Source organism: Camelus ferus, chromosome 23 (assembly GCF_009834535.1).
Source record: "Camelus ferus isolate YT-003-E chromosome 23, BCGSAC_Cfer_1.0, whole genome shotgun sequence".
Taxonomy (NCBI): domain Eukaryota; kingdom Metazoa; phylum Chordata; class Mammalia; order Artiodactyla; family Camelidae; genus Camelus; species Camelus ferus.
In genome coordinates this window covers 27,725,208-27,748,337 of record NC_045718.1, presented here as the reverse complement: position 1 = coordinate 27,748,337, position 23,130 = coordinate 27,725,208, and the positions used below count along the sequence as shown (strand labels likewise).

Genomic DNA, 23,130 nt, shown 5'->3' with positions numbered 1-23,130 from the left:
GTACACCAGGTCTGATTTTTTTTATTCTTATTTTTTATTGAAGTGCAGTCAGTTTACAATGTTAGTTTCAGGTGTACAGCAAAGCGATTCAGTTATACATATACATGTGTACATATATATTTTTTCAGTTTCTCTTTTGTTATGTCTCATTACAAGAAACTGAACATAGTTCTCTGTGCTACACAGTAGGTCCTTGTTGTTTATCTATTTTATATACAGTAATTTGTATCTGTTAATCCCAAACTCCTAATCTATCCCTCCCCACCCTTCCCACTCCTCCTTGGTAACCACAGATTGTTTTCTATGTCCATGAGTCCATTTCTGGTTTGTAAATAAAATTTGTATTTTTTTTTTAGATTCCACATATAAGTGACTGCATATGATATTTGTCTTTCTCTGTCTGACTTACTTCACTTAATATCAGGCCTAATATTTTTAGAAGTGTGGGAATCCAATAAGAGAATTCCACAGAAAACAGGATTCCCCAAAGGTTGACACCCTCAGTTGGTTGAGCTAGAACCAAAACCTGCCCCACAAAAGAAAACTAGGCCACATGTACCCCTCTCAGACTTGGCCCCAGGTGAAATGGATGAAATGCAGAATGTCTCACCTAAATTTGGGGTCAGAATCAGAATTTACATGACCTGTGTGTTCTTTAAAAAAAAAAAAAAAACCCAAATTTAGTTGACATACCATACCCAAGTACCTGGAAAAATAAAACCCAAATACTTCCTGGAAGAAGGTCATTTAAACCCAAGAGTCAAAGATTCCCCCAGAGAAAAAATCATAAGGAACACAAATCCCCCTCAAAAAATTACTGTAACTAAATCAACACAAATAAAAATTTTTTTAAGTTCAGACAATTAGCAAGTTGCAGAAAAATCCATACTGTATGATTCCATTGATATAAAGTTCAAAAAGAGAAAAAACTAATATGTTAATTAAATGTATAATATATGGTGAAAGCTACATTACTATCAAAGTGTTGATCAGCACTAAATTCAGGGGACAGAGTGGGAAAGATACAGTGAGGGAGCATGATACATAGGCTTCAAGAGAACCGTAACATTCTATTTCTTATGCTTGATGTCAAGGACTTGGGTGTTCTTTTCACGACTCTTCTTTATTTCTACTATGGACACTTTTTTGCATACATATTTTACAATAAAAATTAAAGCAGAGAGAGGGGCTTTCCAGGCCCCAGACTACCTATAGCCAAGCCTGAGCACATCAACTCAGCCCAGCCAGCACGTTTCTCAACAGGCCCTTGGGAGGCCTTCCTCTTCTCCAAGGAGGTGGAAAGAAAAAGCCGACGGTCTAAGGACTTGCCATCAGTGGTTTGGGGAGCAACTCTAACAAGAAAGCACATGGGATGTTGAGAATGGATTACCTGGGGAGAAATGAGAACAGTCAGCCTCTGAGGGAGGTCCACACTGCCACGACTTCACACAGACAGAATAAAAGCACCCCGCAGTGCCTTGGCCCTAATGTGTAATCAACATAGTCCACAGCCCTATATTCTGAGGAGCTGAGTGCCTGAGACCGTGGAGAAGAGGTAGGAAGACGTCAGCTAACTATGAGTTCTTGTCAGACACATGCAGCTCAGAGACCACCTGCGACATCTTAGTTCCCTATGCAGGGCCACTAACGGGCTCAGGGGTAATGTTCCTCCGCTCTCTCCGACTCCTTCCAGAAGGCCACCTGCTGCACAAGCACGGCAGAGTCTCCCCTGAACCGCTATCAGACGTGGCGAGAGGAAGTTGGGCTCTGGACAGAAGGAGTCAGAGGAGAGCCTGAGCTGGGGGCTTAGTGTGCAACTGGTTTGAGACTTGCCATCCTCCCTGCAAGGGGGGTGGAGGGGCAGGACTCTGAGCCCACTCTTTGGATAGCAGAGGTAGAAACAAATTGCTTTCCAAAGCTGTGCCAAGCTACAGTCCGACCAGTGGTATATGAAATTCCTATGGACCACATCCCTCACCAACACCTGATGATGCCAGACTCTCATATTTTTTCCAACCTGGATGTTACAAAATGGTATTGCATTACGGTTTTAATTTGGAGTTTCTATATTCTGATGATTAGGTACCTTTTCGTATGTGTATTCGCTATTCCTCTTTTCTATGCTCTGAAATACCTGTTCAAGTCCTTTTTTCCATTTTCTTTTGAATTATCCATCTTTTTCTTATTCATTTGTAGTATTTCTTTATATACTTATATTTTATATATATATTCTTTCTTCAGTTATACATATTGCAAATAATCTCTCTGAATCTGTAGTGGTTTTTTTTTTTTAACTTTATGGTGTCTTTTGATGAACTGATGTTTTTACTCAAATACAGTCAAATTTATCAGTCTTTAAGTTCATGGTTTATGCTTTTTGTGTCTTCTTCAAAAACTCATTCCCTACCCCCAAGGCCATAAAAATATCTTCTAATATTCTTTCCTAAACTGTTCAGAGTTTGCTTTTCACATTTCAGTCTTCAATCCACTTGGAATTAATTTTCTGTCTATGGTGAAGGCAGAGACCTTATTTCACTGCTACCACCCACGTCAATGATTTTCAAGTTGTTTCACTGCTGTTTATTGAATGACCCTTTCTCCTCCCACTTTTCCGTGATGCTGCCATAAACTAAGTTTCCCCACATACAGGTCTGTCTCTAGCTCTCTATTCTGTTCACTGGTCTATTGGTTTCTCCCTGTGCTGATACCATGCCACCTTAACTATTCACATAGGTGTCTAAGTCTCCCTTTCTCTCAACTCTTTCATAGAAATAGGAGAATCAATATATCACATCCTTCTCCCCAAAAGCCTGTCATAATTCTGATTGGAATTGCACTGAATCTTTAGAGTATTTTGTGGAGAACTGACATTTTACAATATCGAGTCATCCTATCATGAATATGGTATTAGCTCTCCGTTTATTGAAAATTCTTAATCTCATTTGAGGAAGAATTGTTTTCTCCATATAGATTTTATGAATCATTTGTTAGATTTATTCCTGGATACCTTTCATTAACAAACCATTGGCGATGAAAATAAATACAATTTCATTTTGTAAACTGTCTTTGAATCCAGAAATCTTGATAAAGTCTCTTATTAAATTAATAATTGATTTTTAAATTGGAGAGAGGATTTTTCATACAAAATCGTATCTGTGAATAACGACAGAGCTTTTATTTTGTTAAGAACAATACTTTGAAAGCAGCCAGCATAAGACCAAGACCAGTAATGTCCATTTTCTTTGAATCAAACCTTGTCAGGACATGGGGGAGAGCCTGTAATAAACTCCAGTTCTCAACGTGCCCCCAAAGAAAAAAAAGCTGCAGTAATGTGCAGCAGGGACCATGCATGTTTAACACTAAGGATTTTTCAAATTGCTGACAAAAGCAATAATCAGAATCAGTGAGTATCCACTGTATGCAATGTGGCACTTTACAGACATTCACACATCTAAGAATGTTGGTGACGATGGAAGAAAGAAAAGAAAAAACTGGAATTGGGTATCTGTTTAAAGTTGTGGTCAAGAACTTAGAGTCTTTGGAGACAGACACCCTAATATAAATGCCAGACACTGCAGTTTTATATGACAGGGATATAATGGAATACATCTTGGAGAGGGAAGAAACAATGCACTATTGTGTCTAGCAAAGTTTTGGCCAAAATCTCTGTTTTGCATGTGTTTGCATTTAGAGAAATAAATCTGCATTAACAATTCTTTAATCAGTGGCATAATAACTTAGAAGCTGCCATCTGTGAGTTTAATCATCTAAACACAGGAAAACACCAATGATGATCCCAAGGGAAAAGCCTCAGCATAAGAAAGCTGGACAGACACGCAGACTGTGGCTACAAGATGACAAAAGAACTAGTCAGCTCGTTCAAGTCGGCCAAAACAGTTATTTAGCATTGTGACATCTGTTAACTAATTGTGCCTCTCTTTCTTCCAAATGAATTTGTTGATATCACCCAGACATTAAAGGACTGATGCTCGACTCTAAGAAGAGAATCCTCCACAACAATACTGTTTTTTAAGGAAGTGGGTCTTACAGGTCACATGTCTCCCAACAGGTCTGGGAAGCCTAATAGTCTGTCGGCTCCCGGACCAATTAGCCCGAGCTCCTGAGGGCAGGATGCGGATGAAATCAATGGCAGGGTCTGCCTCTCAGCTTTCCGCCCCCAGTGTCCATCTCAGTGCCCAGCTTTCCACCTCCCATGTCCATCTCAGTGTACAGCGCGTACTAAGTATGCGATCAGGGTTTGTGAGATGTGTCTGCAGCGCTCCCTGCAAAGTCCTCAATTCAGACTCTGAGAACTGCTCACTAGAGCAGGTCAGTTCATCACACACACACGCTACTGTTGTGCCTGCAGAGGGAGGAGGGAGTGTTAAAATGCCAGGAACCCAACCCGGAGCTCGATATAGCGTGTGTAACAGAGGCCTGACTTCAGATCCCTCCATCTTCCCTCCAGATCTGAGCAAGCAACTGGAGACGTGAACCGTGGGTGAAGAAACACAACGGGTCAAGGGAATTAACGGGTCGGAAGAAGTAGCCCATCACAGAGGGGACGGGCAATCCTCTCATGGCTACTAACGAGGGGTTCCCCTGTTGTCCCGATTCTCCTGCTGTACCGGGGCTGCAGAAGCAGGGGCTAGTCTGAGGCAGGCATTTGAAGTTCCCTTGCCATGACACTTGCCGGGGAGCCCAGACCAGAAGTAAAAGATGATCATGAGAGTAACGAGAACAAGGAAGACTTACAGGCTTCATTTTGTGCTGGGTATGGTTCTGAGTGCTTTAACATGCATGTCTGTGAACTAATGAGGGTGCTAAACCCTAAACCCTGGTTGAGATGTCGGTTGCGATGGTGCACGTGTACATGAAATGAACATCTGTCTTCCATCCTTCTAAAAACTCCATTCTACTTCCAGAGTGAGAGTCCTGAGAGCCCCATTAGGAAATCATCCCCTCACTGGAGACTACCTGGAAAAGAAATTAAAAAGCAAAGCACAGGCAGATGTCCCTCAGGAGTCAACAAGGAAGGGAAGAAGTAGCTCTTACCTGGGAAATAAAATTGTATACAAAGCAAAATTACAACAAGTAATCAAACTTAGCAGCCCCTGGTTTCTCTTCAGTCAGTTACTCTGATGGGAGGTCGTCTCCTACATGCCTGGGCATTTAGGTGTGTCTGCTTCAAGGAGGAAAAGAAGGGCTTGCCAAAGACAGACAGATGGATGGGACCAAGCCATGGGCCAGCATGGGAAGCAGCGGTCATAATGCACCCCACCCCAAGCACCCCCTATCACGCCCCAGTTCAGACAGGATATTTGAAAATTTTTGGCCACACTTATCAGTGACCAAAGGAGCGTAAGGCAGGCTTGCTGCAGAAAGAGGTGATTTTAATGTTAGATCCAGAGATGATTGATAGCTCTCAGATTTCAGACCATCAAGAAATTCAAGGGTTAATGCTCCGACTGCACAGTCAGTCTATCAGCCATTAGTAAGCATCAGTGATGCTCACAGCCCTGGGCTTGGTGCCACGGAGGATATAAGACAGGAGAGTAGGAGACAAGATGGCTACTGAGCTAATAATCTAACAGCAAAAATGCTGCATCTGAAGTTCACTGACTAAGCCAGGTACATCCACAGTCAGGAGCCTGGGTCTGTGTTTGTTTACCCAGGCCCGGCACAGATGCCAGCATGTCACGCACACTTGGCAACAGGTAACAGACACATGAGAAGAGCGTCCCTCTTCTACCATTCAAGAAAGGAAACTCCACAGGCAGTGTGACAGCCAGCTGGCACACAAGCCTCAAACGTGGTTAATCCTGTGTGTCTTAGATTAAAAATATCATGTTCAATATCTTGTAACAGCCTATAATGAAAAAGCATATGAAAAGGATATATATGTGTGTGTATAACTGACTCACCACGCTGTACACCAGAAATTAACATAACTTTGTAAATCGACCATACTTCAATTTAAAAAATGTTTTTAAAGATTTTTAAAAATTATGTTTATAAAGAGTCAAAGCATTCTTATTCGATATTCCTCCCAGGTCTCTAGGGAGAGTCCATCATTCTCATTTCCTTTCTTATAGATGCCTGAATCCCAGAGAAGTTAAGTGACTGCCCCGGGCCATGCAGGAGCTTGGGAGCAAAGAAGAGATAACTTCCCAGCACCTGCAATGCCCGGTAGCCACATTTACGTCGCATCACTGCAAGGACCTGAATGGCATTACACTCTTCGTGACAGAAAGGACCAAGGATGCTGTACACTTACAGATCAGCGAGCGCCGTTTCCTGACTCTGGAGGCCAAGCTTCTCTTGAACCCCATGGGAAATTCAGCCAGGGGCAGGCAAACAGCCCACCAGGAGAGTGCAACTCCATCGATGCTTTGTTCCATCTTCCTGCCTGTTTCTTCAGGAGCTCCCCTACCCCCACCCCACTGAAAAAGCAGGAGGTATGTCTCTTCACCCCTCTGAGAGCAAATAAACAGCTTCCCATCCTGCCGCGCTGTTCCCTGGCTGTACTGCACTTCAATAAACTTGATAGAGAAGACTCATCCTTTTTAAGCAGATCTTTTTTTCAGTTATTATCAACATCAACATCACATAATGCTTCTTCACATTATGAGACATTTGCATCGGGGTTCCCAGGAAGTGACGTTTGCATTCAGTGGCCAAGTACAACCAAAGCCCATCCTGTAGTCTCCATGTGTGCAATTCCTAGGTTTGTTTTCTAGAATCCAGACACCTACTCTGATGAGGGTATTTGCGTTCATGGGAACTGACTGTGATGCCCCAGTGGGGCCGGGAGAGAAACAGTGGAGAACATGCAGTCTTTTCTACCTCTCAAACCCCATCACCCGGGTAGCACCAATCAAGGCTAGGCACCAAGCTGGACCCATGAACAGAACTAAGCCAAGAAAAATCTTAAGAAATCATCCAGTCCAACAACACCTCTTCTTTTAGTGATAAGTAGGCTGAGGCCCAGGACAGAGCTGTAACTCCCCCAAATTCATCTGGTCAGTGGCAGAACTTAAAGTCTAACATCTCCTGATCCACTACTGTTTCTATCACCCAATAACCCCCTTCCCCAACCCCGCAGAGGGGGCTGCTCAGGTCTAGCAATTGGAGGACTGTTGCAGAAGTTTGATCCACATGAATCTGCGGCATAATGAGGGGCACCTGTGATTTCAATGCAGCCTTTGCTTTTACCTTTCCTGCCAGCAGGCACGTGAATGTGCCAGACGCTAAGGGGGTTCACGGCCGGGGAAAGCGGGGCGGAAAGGGTTGATTAAGCTCCCAGACACGTGGTGAGTCAGCAACCGACAAGGCAGCCTCTGCCTCGGCCGCATCCTCACCCCCACCTGCGGGCCCTGCTTGCTCCAATTTCACGCGCTGCCCCGCTGCCTTGCTCCCAGAGCCGCTCCGTCCTTGTTATCCTTGGCAAAGACCAGTGTATTGTTACCCACGGCCCCAGGTCAGATGCTGGGAGAAGACTCTTGGAATGAGACACTGCAGCTCCACACAGAGCAGGTGCAATTTGGAAGGGGGCCAGGTGCTAATCAGTGAGACAAACTTTCAGTTTAGTCTCTCTCTACACTTCCCGTTTGTTTACTTGCTCACTTCTGCAGGTTAGCAAGGAATGAGCTTTGATCCTGCTCCAATCCCAACACCACTGTTGGCCCGCAGCGTGGAGCAAAGGAAGCATGGTGAGCAACGCAGGTCAGGGGTGAGCACTGCATCATCCTCGGGGTCCTCAGACTCCGCCCCATGCACTTTGGCACCTGAGTTTCACTTGGCCTAGGGTGGCTGTTTATGTGCTGGTCCTGCCTCTCAGTGGGATGGATGACAGCCTCCGGGAAGACGGGGTGACGACAGCAGTGGGGAAGTGACAATGAAAACTCAGCATGGCCAAGAACATCGGCCGTACCAAGGGCCCCAGGACCCAGGCCTGGGCAGCTCTCAACTCACCTCCAGAAAGTGTGTGAGGAGAGACAGCCCTCGGACCAGCAGCCTCCATAACCTACGTGGAATCAAGTCCTGTGCCATGTGAGACCCAGCCACACGGATGCTCCAGGCCGCTGTGATGCAAGGCGTTTCAGACAAGGGCTCCTGAAGAGCCGTTCGACAAGGGCCAGGCTTTGGAGGCAAAAAAAAAGAATGTTCAGCATCTCTTGCTCCTAGTTGAGAGGTGAACAGAAACAGTTATTTCAGAGACTCACCCATGTTCTCGCCGGATGTGGGGGATATAACCTGTGAATCCACATGTGACCAATAAACAAACAACCTCACCAAAGACTCATAAGGTGGGAGAGGCCGAGAAGTGCTGGCGGGGGATGACCACTGCCCCCTCAGCCCTGCAGCCCTCCAGGGATGGGCCTCAGCTTCCTCACCGGGACCATGAGACTGCTGGACCACGTGAAGGGGAAGGGCTCTTCCAAATTTAACGCCTCTTGGAAAACATCCACGTGTTGATGCTAGATTGTCTACCGGTGGCAAAAAGTTGGCATGAATCCTAAAATTAGAATTTTAATGCCAGGATATGAAGTTGCAAAGTATGATCTCATTTGGATTTGGGATAGTGGTGTAAGAGTGGTTCCAGACACACTCACAGACATGGTTAACAGAATGGCAAAGAAAGTAGGCCTGGTTCGCAGGCCTGGCCGCCACATTAGAAGGGCCAAGGTCCTGTATCTCTACCAATGTAACTGGTTTCACATGGGTGACAGGAATGTCTTGCTTAATGAGAAAGGGTGTGTTAGATCAAGCAGGAGGGCTTATAGCTTTTGCTGCATACATTGCTGAAGATTACTTTATGGCCAAAGCAAAAGCTGACCGAGCCTGGAGACTTGCAGTGTCCATTCAAGTTGCAAAGCAAAGCTCTGGCTTATATGCAATTTCTCAGTGTAAATCCAGAATGACCAGGCCTCGAATCATCATGAGATTACGTATGTCAGTTTCATGTTAGTGGTTAACAGGCATCGTGCAGTAAACTCATAGACCCAGGTTACATTAAGTCAAATCAGGATCATACATCAAATTCCCAAATGTCAGTAATATCCCTGGCCTACAGCAGTGGTGATCTAGGGGCCCAAATTTTGTCATAAATCCATTGGCCATTAGAAGAGAAGGGATCTTAGATTTTACAGATGAGAAAACTGAGACTCTGAGAGGTCAAACAGCTTAATGGAGGTCAAGCTGGGAAGGGGCACACCCAGGTCCAGCGGCCTTTCCAGCACAGGGAGGGGAAGGAGGAGAAAGTTGAAGCAGCAAGAGGTCAAGAGAAAAAAAAAACAAAACCTAAAAACTAAAACTAAAAAAAAAACCCACAAAGAAAACCCAACTTTGGAAGACTTTACGTGACTCATTTAATCTCTTTATGTTTCTCCATTTCTACTTCGCAAAGAAATATTTCAACTATTCTCTAACTTTCAGTACCATGAAGAAATGGGTTATGTGAAACCAAAGAAGCACCATGCCTAACAATTTAGAAACTGCTACTCTGGAGGAAAAAAAAGAGAGAGAGAGGAGAAAACATCAGAGGTACCAACTTGTTGAAAATAATAAAGGAATTATTCCCTGTCCTCAGATTTTTTTTTTAATTTTTTAAAAATGTTAGATTTTTACATATGCAGATCATTCTTCAGATGCCTTAAAGAATTATCTTTTAAACTAACCAAAAAGAGGAGTGTCTCAAAAGAAGACAAATTGTTTTTCATAAGAAAGCTTGGAGCACCATCTTCTGTGCCCCGGTACAGCTTGAAGCCACTGGGTCAGCTCACCTGTGGGCAGTGGGTTGTAAAAGGCTGTGTAAGCGCATCGAGCAGAAAACATGCACAAGACATGGCTGTATAAAGTGCTTTTGTGAAAGAGTCTGTGAGTATCAGTGAGGGCGCTTTAAAATGAAAACTCACAAGACTGACCGTGTTTCTGATTTCAGCTGAAATAGGTTACACATATCTCTAATCGGAAAACTTGGCGTGAGTTCTTAGAGACTTCTTATCCAAAGGACACTGGCTGCAGTGACTCTGGACACTAAGCTGATTTTGACGGGTCAGGGAAAGTATGGGAGAAAAGATTTTAGACCTTTAAAAATGGGAAGAGTGTTTTTGTTTCTGTTAAGAAACGCAATTGCTATGTCATAAGCCAAGCATCGACAGGGTCCAAGAGTTCCAAGCCTAGCAAGGGCATTGCATAAAGCCAGCAAAGGGCAGCTGCCTTGGTTGGTCCGAGTGTAGCCTCCCTGCCAATGCACTTGCAGCAAAAGTGCTGGCTGACGTAGGGCCGCGAGAACAGCTCCACAGAAAGGTATGTGATGTGCCATATCAACTGGAATCACTAAAAGGGACAAAAAACTTCCTCCCCAGGTTACTCTTCCCCCAAAACTAAGAACTTGCCACCTTTATATATACTTTTGGAAATCTCTATAAATTTCTTTCAACAGAAATTGCCCAGGCCTACAAATCTGAGCTCATCAGTTCAGGCAGGATGTGTTTCAAAGATAAGTCCTCATTTAAAAAGAATGTGTTATTTTTCCTTTAGCAAAAAGGAAACCCTCCCCCCACCAACCTTTGTTAATTTTCACAGAATTGCCTTTAGTCTCACCCTGTAAAGCATAAAGAAATTCCAGCATTTTGCCCTGGAAAGTTACAATACTGGGTTAGTTCTGGGTGCAATGTCTAACAGAAATTACTGTGTGTCTACTATATGCCTGGCACTATTAGTTATGCTACCTTATGTAAGATTACATATGTAATCTTATGAAATTATAGAAATAAACTTAATCATTGCTAAAATAAATATTTTAAAAGTTGCCTTCTTGATGAATATTTAATGACATAGGAAATGCCCATAATATTAAAGGGAAAAAATAAGACTTAATATTCCACATACAATATAATCAAAAAAATTTTAATTTGTGTATGATTTAAGAAGAAGTAGAAAAACTAAACAGTCTTATAATCATTTGCAAAAATTAAATGAGTGGTTAAAAGTTGACACAACAACCCCCATGTCAAAATAGTTTTATAGGCAAATTCTACCAATTTTGTCAATCCAATCTTACGTAAACTCTGCCAGAAACATCCCCCAGCTCATTCAATACAGCTACTATAACACTGAAACCAAACCAGAGAAGGACAGAGCAAGAAAAGAAAATTATAGGCCACATTCACTCATGAACAGGTGTGAAATTCCTAAACAAAATTTTAGAAGGTCAAACCCAGCAACATATTTTTTAAAAAGTAATAGTGATAACCAAAGCATCCTTAGGGCAAAGACTATAATAATAGCTTAACACTAAGCTCATAAAGTTGCTCCCTTATTAAATATTAAGAACAAAAACTATAATCACCTCAAAAGATGTAGAAAATCATTCTATGAAATTTGATTCCCATTCATAAAGTTTTAAAAATATTAGCAAACTGGGACAAAAGCTTCCTTACCTTAGTAAAGGATATCTACCCATATCACAAGGTAAACATATTTAATGGCTGATTGCTAGATGCATTTCTTTAAAAACATTAGAACAAGGATGCCCACTATCACTACTCCCATTCAACATGGTTCTAGAGAACCTAGCTAGAAGAGTATGACAAGAAAAATCAGTAAGAGGAACAAAGACAGAAAAGAAAGAGACAAATAGTCATAACTGCAGATAATTTGATTATCTATACAGAAAATTCAAGAGAATCCATAAAGTATTAGACTTAGTAAAAGAGTTCAGCCAGTTTTTTGCATATCTCATTAATATGTAAAATCTATTAGAGAAATAGATATGGAACTACCTTTATGAATGAGGGAGGCAAGGATATGTTTAGGTACAACATTAAAATTATAAAGCATTGAGAAAAAAATAGATATTACTACTTTATGACAAAAGACAATATAAGCACAGATTAGGAGAAGATATTTTAAATGAATACAATTAACATAGCAGACCTGAGACTACTGTCCTTAAAAAGAATTCCTCACAAGGTTGGCCCTTGGCTGGCATCTGAGAACTTGGATTTCAGGAGGGGTCCCACCATTCTCAGAACTGATAAGAGAAGCTCATGGTGCCTAACCTGTTTGTTCAAACATTGCAATTTATGCTAAATATCTGCTTTCCCTCTGGGAATCTGGAATTCTGTATGTGCCAGGCAGAGGGCACCCTTATGACCAACACCCCTAGAAAACCTCGGGCATGGAGTCTCTCATAAGCTTTCCCGTGAGACAGTACTTCAAACTTACTGTCACAATTTGATGCTGGAGGAATTAAGTGCATCCTGTGTGACTCCACAGGAACAGGAATCCTGGAAGCTTTTCCTTTTGCTAATTTTCCTTTGTATCCTTTGGCTGTAATAAATCTTTTTTACATGACTTTATGCTGAGTCCTGTGAGCTCCTGGTTATGGTGTCACACGGGACTCCTAACACAATAACCAACAAGGATGTACATTCAAACCTCCTAAAATTCAGCTGCACCAATGGACATGAAAAAGACAAGCAATACAATGAGAAAAATGGGCAAAGGAAACGAACAGATTATTTTTAGAGGGGAAAAAAATCCCACAGCTAATAAAATTATGAAAAGATGAGCAATCTCACTAGTAACCAGGGAAATGCAAATTTAAACAATGAAACACCCTTTCATTCTCATCAGACAAAATTTTAGAATCTGAAAATATAGAATGATGGTGAAATTGCAGACAATTCACTTTGGATAACAGTCTGGCAACATCTGGTAAAGCTGGTGTGTACCCTGTGAGCCCCGCACATTGCATGAGCAAGATATGTGTGAAGTATTAATGCACAAGGATGTTTCCTGTAGCATTGTTTGTAAGAGTGAAAAGTTGGCTCCTGGAGAATGTCATTCTAAGTGAAGTAAGCCAGAAAGAGAAAGAAAAATACCATATGAGATCGCTCATATGTGGAATCTAAAAAACAAAAACAAAAACAAACAAACAAAAACAAAGCGTAAATACAGGACAGAAATAGACTCACAGACAGAGAATACAGACTTGTGGTTGCCAGGGGGGTGGAGGGTGGGAAGGGATAGACTGGGATTTCAAAATTGCAGAATAGATAAACAAGATTACACTGTATAGCACAGGGAAATATACACAAAATGTTATGATAAATCACAGAGAAAAAAATGTGACAATGAGTGTGTATATGTCCATGAATGACTGAAAAATTGTGCTGAACACTGGAATTTGACACAACATTGTAAAATGATTATAAATCAATAAAAAATGTTAAAAAAAAAAAGTGAAAAGTTGGAAACAAACAGTGTCCATCAAAAGAGGAATGGCTAAGTAAATCATGGTATAGATGATTAATCATTCATTAGAAAGTTATACAGTTGAAATAAAGAAACTAAATAAGCTAAATAAGATACTAAATAAAGTAAATTCTGAAGCTATCATTGAGTGAAATAAGCAAGTTCTCAAAGGATATGTAGAGGATGTTAGCATTGTGAATGACTTTAAAATACACCAAAGGGACGGGTATAGTGGTAGAGCATGCTTAGCATGCAGGAGATCCTGGGTTCAACCCCTAGTACCTCCATTTAAAAAAAAAAAAGAGAGAAAATACACAAAACATATAGTACTGCACTTTGCTGCTATATAATACTCCTACATTACAAAGTTATGTAAGTATCCATGAAAGCACAGAGGAGGCTAATTTCCATTATCTGTAGGGGAGAAGACAGGGCAATGGAAGGGGAAGCCTTCAACAATAATGTTTTATTACATTAAAAAATGCATCTGAAGCAAATATGGCAATGCTAAACATGGATGAAAGCTACACGGATCATACAATATTTCCTGTAGATTTAAATATTTGAAATATTTCACAATTTTTAAAAATTGGTAGACATTTGGAGGACAATGTTCAACACAGATAGTTGTAAGACCTTCTATTAGGTGGGAAAACATGATTTCTTCAGTTTCTCACTGTATCAATCTATAGATACACTAGTTAAGGATGCTGTCAGACCAAATGTTAGTATTATACTAACCTGTCCTTTACAAACTCCAACACAAAGCGATCCTTCCCAGGTCAGTTCTGTGGATTCAGTATCTAAATTAAATTGTATTAGCCTACATCCACAAAACAGGAAGCTGGCACGACATTGTTATAAGACAGAAGTTTCGTTTGGCCATTAAAACTCATCTTGCTCTGTCTGTGTTATAGGTGCTCCTTTCTTCTTCCTTCACTGCTCCTTCACCCTCGGACCTTACTGAGCCAAAGCAAAATCACTTTTTTGTCCTTAATACAAGCACTTTTCTCCACAATAATCTACAGGAGTTTTTCCAGAGATGCAAAATCTCCACAAAGCCTTCTTCAATTAAAAAAAGAGAGAGACAGCGAATAGAAGATTAAATTCATTCAAATCCCAACAACTGATTTCCACTTAGGGTACAGCATGATTTACACTCGATTTCTCTCAAGTGTCATTTAAGTGTTTATTTCCACAGGAGAAGCTACGTCAGAGATATTGACAGATACCTCAAACAGAAAAGAGAAAATAAGCAAATCCACAAATAAAGTTCAGTTTAAACTACTGAGGGGGATAATCACGTGCTAGCTTGAAGAGAGATTTTATGAGTGGGTTTAGCCATAAAAACGACAAAGTGTTATCTAAGCCTAGATCCCAGCTGTGAAGCACACGCGAGCATTTCAAGCTCATTACAATTTAGTTCTTGGCACTGACAGCTTTCATCACAGTAGAGCATGCAAAAAGCAAGCACACATCTTTGATAATCATTAAAAATAAGTGACTTTGGTAAGACAGCCTGGGATCAGTCTCTGGCCAGACATCGGCATCTCTGTACGTGAGAAGCTGCTGTAAAACAGTCATGGAAACACAATGAGAATCCAGAGGAATGTGAGTGAACTGGAAGATCCTTCTTCCCCCTTTCAGGCAGGCAGGAGGTGGCTGAGGGACCTCCGAGGGCAGCCCCTGCGGAGATGTCTTCCACCACCAAGACAGCGCTCCAAGTAACACTGCTGAGGTTCGTAAGTAGGTCTCAGCATCTTCGTCAAGGTGCTCAGTTATTTGGGGGTATAAAAGTATACTATCAGCATTTTCATCACAGGGAGTCAAAAAGCGATGTATCTTAGCTACAGGCTCAGACTCACCGGGATGTTAAGAGGATAATGAAGCCATTTGAATGCGCGCAGCAGGGTTTGCCCCGCTGGGGGCGTGACTAATAGATGACGCTTCCCCCCACCCCACCCCCGATCTTCCCGCCCCACAGTGAGACTGAGCACTGGAACCGGGACTAACGTGGCTCCGGTGAGCCGTGGGCGTCTGCTGCGACATCTCCGTGCGGAGAAGTTCAGGGAGGTCCACGGAGCAGGAGAGAAGACGACGAGTTTTCTGCAGGACGTGGTAAGGATGTACGTGGTTGAGGCCAGGGCTGCTCCTGAGTCCTCACGGATCAGGAAAGGTGAGTTTAGCTGTTCTGGGGCAAGGAGCCTGCCCTCGAACTTAAGGGGTGGGTGGTATCTCCTCACCATGGAATTCTTACTGATTTTCAGATTAAATCCAAATCCAATGTCCAGCCTTCAGAGTCTTGCCAGCCCCGCTCAGTATCCCGCAGGCCTACTGACCATTGAACGCTGGCTCCCACAAACAACCCATCTCCCGGCCAAGCTCGCCACTGTGATGGCCCAAAGCGGCACCCCCTGCCCAGGCCCTCCCCTCATCCACAATATTCGCCTCTCTTCTCTCCCCACTGGCCTGTCCTGCCTTAAAAATTCACTTGATATTTATCCAATCAATTACATTTAAAAATACTTGCTAAAATCCTATGCAGCCATGGTGGCAGGGACCATAAGGATCAGAGACAGAAAATCGTTTACACTCTAGAGCAGTCTGGCTGTGTCTTATACTTTCTGACCACTCAGCACCTGTGTTCTACATCAGTGTCAACGTGGTGATGCACTGCTTCTTGGTGTGTGTGTGTGCGTGCGTGCGTGCATGTTGTATGTGTGTGTGCGCATGTGCGTTGTGTGTGCGTGCATGTGCATCCATGTGTGTGTGTGTGTGTGTGTGTGTGTGTGTGTGTGTGTGTGTGCTGCCCTGACAAGCACGCTTTTATGCACCATCTATCATTATCATGTCTCTAAAGAACCCAGCACATAGCTCTGCCTACAGTGGAATTCCTTTGTTCTCTAACCATAGGAAAGGACCCACATTTCGCTTTACGATGTTTTGATATTCAGGATATTTAACAACTGTTGTGGCATGGACATCTATCAGTCAAAATAGATGTCTCAATGACCATGTGTAAGGGTGCTTGGAAGGTGGGGGTGTGTCTGCTTGCCTGTCCATCTCCCTACTAGAATATAAATCAGTGAGAGTCATGAGCTGGGTCCTGGAGCCCCCCCTGCTGTATCAGGTGTTAACCCTTTAGTTGCTGATTGTGGGGAGGTCCCAGAAATCCTAGGGAAGTGGCTTGGGTGGTGGTGGGGACTTGAACTTAGAACAGCAGCTATTAACCAATGTGTGTGATGGTGTTTCAATATTTTAACAACCAGTGTGGCCATACGTCTGCACACCAGCTACATAGCAGTCCTACGGTTGGTGCTATTGAAGACGAGGGTGATGAGGACAATGGTTCTCATCCATCCCTAGAAGGACTGATTATTCCAAAGAGCAAAGCCTTAAGCCAGGTGGCATCTAAGTGGCCTGGGCTAATGTTTAAAAGGTGGAAATTAAAAAAAAAAAAACCCAATTAAAAAATGTACAGAAGACTTGAATAGACACTTTTCCAGAGAAGACATACAGACCGCCAACAGGCATGTGAAAAGATGCTCAACATCAATAAGCATCAGAGAAACACAAATCAAAACCACAATGAGGTATCACCTCACACCTGTCAGAATGGCTATCATCAAAAAGAACACAAATAACAAATGCTCATGAGGACGTAAAGAAAAGGGAACACTTGTACACTCTTGATGGGAATATAAATTGCTGCAGCCACTGTGAAAACAGCATAGAGGTTTCTCAAAAAATTAAAAATAGAACTACCATAAGACCCATCACTTCCACTCCTGGGTATATAGCTGAAAAAAATGAAAACACTAATTTGAAAAAATGCTTGCATTCCAGAGTTCATAGCAGCATTCTTTACAATAACTAAGATATGGAGGCAACCTAAATGTCCATCAACAGATAAATGGAAAAAGAAGATGTGGTGTGAATATATATACACACACACATATACACACAACGGAATATTACTCAGCCATAAAAAAAGGAGGAAATGTTGCCATTTTCAACAATATGGATGGAATGGAGTTGGAGGGTATGATGCTTAGTGAAATAAGTCAGACAGAGAAAGACAAATACTGTACAATATCACGTATATGTGGAATCTAAAAAATAAAACAAACTAGTGAATATAACAAAAAAGAAACAAGACTCGCAGATAAAGAGAACAAACTAGTGGTTACTAGTAGGGAGAGAGAAGGGGGGAGGGCAGGATAGGGGTAGGGGACTAAGAGATACAGACTACTATGTATAAAATAAATAAGTTACAAGGATATATTGTACATTACAGGGAATATAGGCAATATTTTATAAGAACTACAGATGGAGTATAACCTTTAAAAATTCTGAATCACTATGTTATACAACTGAAACTTATAATGTAACTCAACTATACCTTAATAAAAATAAAATAAAATAAGAGGTGGAACTTCGCTGGGAGGGGTTTTCAAGAGTGACATCTGAAAAGTAAAAATTCCAAGGCTGCACTTTTCGGTCTTTTATTCTACTTAAATCTTAAATCCACCTATGATGGATCCAGAAAACTACAGAAAGTTACTCCAAACCTTCCAAAGTTCTGCAGTCTGTGTCCTGGAATGAAGACTGAATTAATAGTTCTCCCCACAGGAAACTACATTCAATATCTTGTAGTAACCTTTAATCAAAAGGAATATGAAAACGAATATATATATGTACATGTCTGGCTGGGACACTGTGCTGTACACCAGAGACTGACACATTGTAACTGACTATACTTCAATTAAAAAAAAAAAGTTTTCCAAAGCCCTACCTTCTGCTGAGAACCAAGGATACATATGCCAGGAAACAGGACTCAGTCTGTGTCACCCCATCACAGAAGGGTGACAGCAAGACCCAGCATTCCTGAAACTCCCCATCTGGGGACACAACTGTGGGATGACAGCAGTATCACAGCCAAGGGCTTTGACCCTCAGCAGACCACCGACGTGGTATCGCAGAGACACAAACCATGATGCCCAGACAGATAAGCGGTTAAGAACAAAGGCCAGACAGCTCAGACAGACCCCAGATGAACCCACAGGCAGCACGGGCTTCTGCAGACTTTCACTCGTGTCATCCAGACCCACCTGCTAAACAGTCAACTGTCTCCATCACGAATTAATTTCTAATCTTCATCTTTCATCATCCCATCATTCGGAGCTGCTCATGCCCCCTGTGGAGCTCTGCATGCATGTTACATACATAGAAAGGAGAGACAGCGCTCAGTCCTGCGGTGACTGAAAGCTCTTGCGGGTTAAAAATTGATTCCTGACCTTCTTTGCTGCAGTTATCACAGGCTGTTTAAAGTCAGAAAACTGAACAGCAACTCTGAATACTGTAGAGATGCAATATTTGATTATCCATTTGGTTGTTACAGAAAAATTCTTAACTGTAATTGATGGTTGCTGCTGTAATAGTATATTGCCTGTATCTCTACCTCTAGTAATGGGCTTTATGGTGCTAGATTTTAATATCCTTGAGCCTGGGAAGGTGCACAAGGCTTTTTAAAAGAAACATGGTATGCTTGCACAAAACTGATCAGTTTTGAGAGATTGTAAATGCCCTTGAAGTGGTTTTTGTGGGTGTGAAACAAGTGGTGAGAATTTGAACTGGACCTTCTTACTATACAGAATTGAAATTAAGTCTACTTACTTTATCAAGTCATGTTCACACCCTGATTTTATAAACTTGTATCTATCAATAAACATTATGATACTTGAAAAAAAATTTCATCCTGACTTCACCCTCGGACTTATGATGTGGAGGAGGTGACCCTCATTCTGAGCCCCTCTCTGGAGCAAGTAGTGGGGAGACCAGAAAGGATTATAATAGTAATAACAGAAGGACTAGAAGCATCCAAGTCTAGCGCAAATCACAGCACGTTGTGTGTGTGTGCACCTGTGTGTGTGCATGCGTGGGTGTGTCCCCTCTCACAAACCCTTACGCAGTTTGGAATCGGGTTATAATGAATGCCTAAAACAGCTAAGACAGCAGTATGAGAAGAGAGGTCAGAGGGGTGGGCCTCTGGCCATGTCCACAATCATCCCTCGTGATCTAGGACAGAAATGTGCCTGCATCCTCTGTGCCTGCCTCCCTTGACAACTCAGCCAAGCACCCACAGGTCAGGTCCACACGAGGCCAGCAAGTCTTTCCCAACTGCGGCTGAAGCCTATGGAGCCATATCCACAGCCACAGAACTTTAAAAACAAAATGCTCGTCCTCTCACGGATTTTACTGATTCTGCCATGACAATATGCAAAATACTAGTCCATATTTCTCAAAAAGGGACTGTGAAATACCTTGGATTGTCTTTCTCAGTCTAGCGAAGCAAATGGGCTTTTAGAAGACAATTTAGAACAATATTTGAGGAAGAATTTCTTAGATAAGACACTCAAAAAGCAGAAACAATTTAGAAGAATATGGGTAAAGGTGACTTGAAGTTTAAAAGTGACTTCTGTACAACAAAAGGTGTTGAAAAGACCAAAGAGACTGGGAGAAAAAAACATGCCACACGTGTAACCAACAAAAGATTATTATTTAGAATATATAAAGAACCCCTAAATCAAAAAGGACAAAACAAACATCTAATAGAAAAACAGGCAAAGGAGATGAACAGGCAGTTTACAGAGGAGGAAACTCCAAATAGCTAATAAGTATATGCAGTGATGACACCCTCACTAGGAATTGGGGAAATGCTAATTAAAACAACAATGACATACTGTTTCTCACCCATATGACTGGCAAGAACTTAAAGTTTGATTTTTTAAAAAAGCGTTGGCAAGGGAGAAACAAGATGGGAATGTCATCAGAACGATCATTTTGGAGAGCAATTTAGCAACAATGAGTAAAATTAAAGACACGTACAATCTACGAGCTGACAATTCTATCCCCCTGCTGCCAATATATGAAGAGAAGCTTCCACGCAGGTGCCAAAAAGACATATACAAGAATGCACACAGCAGCAAAGTAGGTAACAGAGGGGGAAAACCCCTAAATCAGAGACGTGTAAATAAATCAGATATTTACACAATGGAACACTATACAGCAGCTAATACTACACACATACCAACTTAAATCTCCGAAATACAATATTGAATGAAAAAGCAAATTGCAGAATGCCACACACAATATACCACTTAGATACAACTTTCACTAGGTCGAGGCAATACATATGCTAATATTTGTTATATAAACACGTAGCCAGGACACCAACACCAGACATGGGAATGGTAACCACAAGTTACTTGAGAAGCTACCACTTCTGAGGATGGAGACCAGGAGTAGGAAAGAGCACAGACTCCCTCAGCTCGGTCTTTACCACATCAAGTCTCTAAAATAAAATGGACCTGAAGCAAATGTGGCACAGAGTTAAGATCTGATAAGTCTGATGATGGACATTCAACAGGTGATTGATTCTCTATTCTCATCTAGACATTTGAACTATTTAAAAATAACCATGAATTTCATGATACTATTTTAAATCTCACAGACATTTTTCTCTTGTTTCCCCAGCAAGGAAGGACATTGCAGGCAGAGAGAAAGGCAGGTTGAAAAGCACAGAGTTCTGGAATCCATGGGAAATTTGAGGAACAGCAATTAACCCCCTGCACCTCCAGTGGCATCTCCAGGAATGGGCCCTGAAGGCCGCCTGAAAAATGTGGCTGGGGCTCCTGCCATGGGCACAGGGGAGCCACCAGGGCCAACCCTCCAAAGCAAGTACTGATCAGACCCGGCTCCTGTCGCCGCTGCTGCTATGAGCACCCGCCCGACAGGGGACCACCCTGGGCCCCAGAGTCTGCGCGGCCGCTGTCCCCATGGCCCTGCAGCGATCCCCAGGAGTGATCAGGAAGACACAGGTGCACCGCTGTCTCCTGAGCCCATCACACTGCCAGGCAAGGGGGGGCTGTGTCCAGCTTTGATCAAGGCCCTGGACTGGCCTCCAGGGACCTGGAAGCCCTACTCCTGCCCAAGGGGCCTGGGCAACTATTTTCCTTGGACCCACCAACTCTGCGAAGAAAAGTACAGCGGTTGCCCCTCCACAGACAACTAAACGCAGTGCAGGGAGCAGAGGACCAGACCAGAAAGTCAGCATCAGTTGACACTTCTCGGCTATTTCACAGATGGGAGTGTGGTGAAGCCGGCCTATCTCTTCGGGAGGACTCTGCCTTCTGAAAGGAGGCCCTGGCCACCTCCTGCCAGTGGGCCTAAGTGCCACCAGGCTGGTGGAAGGCATCGCATTTTCACACACAAGGCTTTTTACTCTCCTGGAAACACTTCACAGCAGGCTGGTGTTGTAAAGCCTGCAAAAGGAGCCCCCTGCTGAGTTCGTGCAAGTTCAGTTTACCATCAAACCATCAGACCCAGGAGTTCACAGCTGAATAAATCGGAGCCCTTTCCCCTACCTTCTCTCTTTTCATTGCAAACTCCCAGGAAGTGCCGAAGGGCTGGGCTGTCCCCCACCCAGGCCTGCTCACAGGTGGCCTCGGAAACACTGCTATCTCTCCAGCAAGGCTCACCTGCTGTGCTGGGAAAACTCCTCTGCCTGGTCCACTAGCTCCCAGAAACAAGGGGGTGCGGCCAGGTAGCATGGAGCCTGGAGACCTCCACAGAGTGCCAGGCTGACTCCCCACCCAAGCTCCAGGGCTGAGGCTGGTCTCCCTTGGCACACGTATGGTGTGTGTGTGTGTATTGTGTATGAATATGAATGCAGTTGTGAGTCTGAGTGCAAGTGTGGGTACTTCCCAGCCCTGCAGGGGTGCTTTAGGTACCATATCATTAGCTGTTTACTTGAACGCATCAAACAAGAGTCCCAACAGCTAGAAGGTTCCTAAGTTCTTCCACTAAAGAACAGGTTACGGTACTGAAAAGCTACTTTTAAATCTCCAATTTTCCATTAAACTAATATTATTTGTGTCATTCGCAAGTTAACATTTATTTATTGAGCCCAGCACTGAACTAAATACATACGTGCATGCATTACACAGTAAATCCTCACCTCCTATGAGACAGATACTAACAGTACTGAGATTTTACAACAGTATTTCTATTCTACAAATAAGAAAACTAGAGCAAAGAGAGAAACTGATATTTGGGGGTACGTACCTGTGGTTGGCTAGGAGATTTTTTTGAAAGGGGGATTGAGGAGAAAGAAAAGTGGCAGGCTCTAGGCAGACACACTCCACAGTGCTCCTCAGACTTTAATGTACACATGAATCACCTGGGCATCTTAACAAAAATGCAAGTTCTGGGTAAACAGTGTATAGCTCAGCAGGAGAGCATGTGCTTAGCACGCGCAAGGTCCTGGGTTCAATCCCCAGTACCTCCATAAAAAAATATAAGTTAAAAAACTCTAAAAAACAAAAGGAGGTAATAGTATACCTAGATTTTCTCTGTAGTATAAACACATTTTAATTAAGAGTATTATCTCCTTAATACCATAAAGTATTTTTGTTCGTTAAGACCTACAAACTCAAATGTGATTGGGTGCTTTCTCCCGATAAAATTTACCAAATTCAAAACTTCTGCTTCTTTTCCTAGGAAACTTTTTCAAAATCTATGCCCACCATAGTGCTTCAGGTCTTTCCAAAGCTCCATTAATTACCTCCCCTTTTGCTCTTCCTCTGCTTTACACATTTGGCATCCAGAGCCTCCAAAGCCATGTCCTTATCTCTCTTCAGAGACTCTGGATTTGGTGAAAGAACTGCAGTGTGGCTCCATGATTTTGTCAAGCTTTCTTAGCTAGGATCTCGTGGACAAATACATGCAGGCCATCTCAGAAACCTGAGTCCTCTTTCAGGTAGTTTTACCACTTGTCTTGTTCCAATCACCAGTGATTTTGTT

The 23,130-nt window shown here is 42.6% G+C and overlaps 1 protein-coding gene across 3 annotated transcripts in view; it reads right to left on the bottom strand.

Moving 5' to 3' along the window:
• Positions 1 to 23,130, bottom strand: part of KIF26B (kinesin family member 26B) — a 428,353-nt gene that overhangs the window by 335,520 nt on the left and 69,703 nt on the right. Inside the window, exon 3 of one of the 3 annotated variants that reach the window (XM_032466561.1) lies at positions 7,975 to 8,142. The exons of the other annotated variants lie outside the window; for them this stretch is intronic. Within the exon in view, the coding sequence (XP_032322452.1) occupies positions 7,975 to 8,142 (168 nt within the window). The remainder of the gene's footprint in view (positions 1 to 7,974; positions 8,143 to 23,130) is intronic. 3 annotated transcript variants of the gene reach the window in all.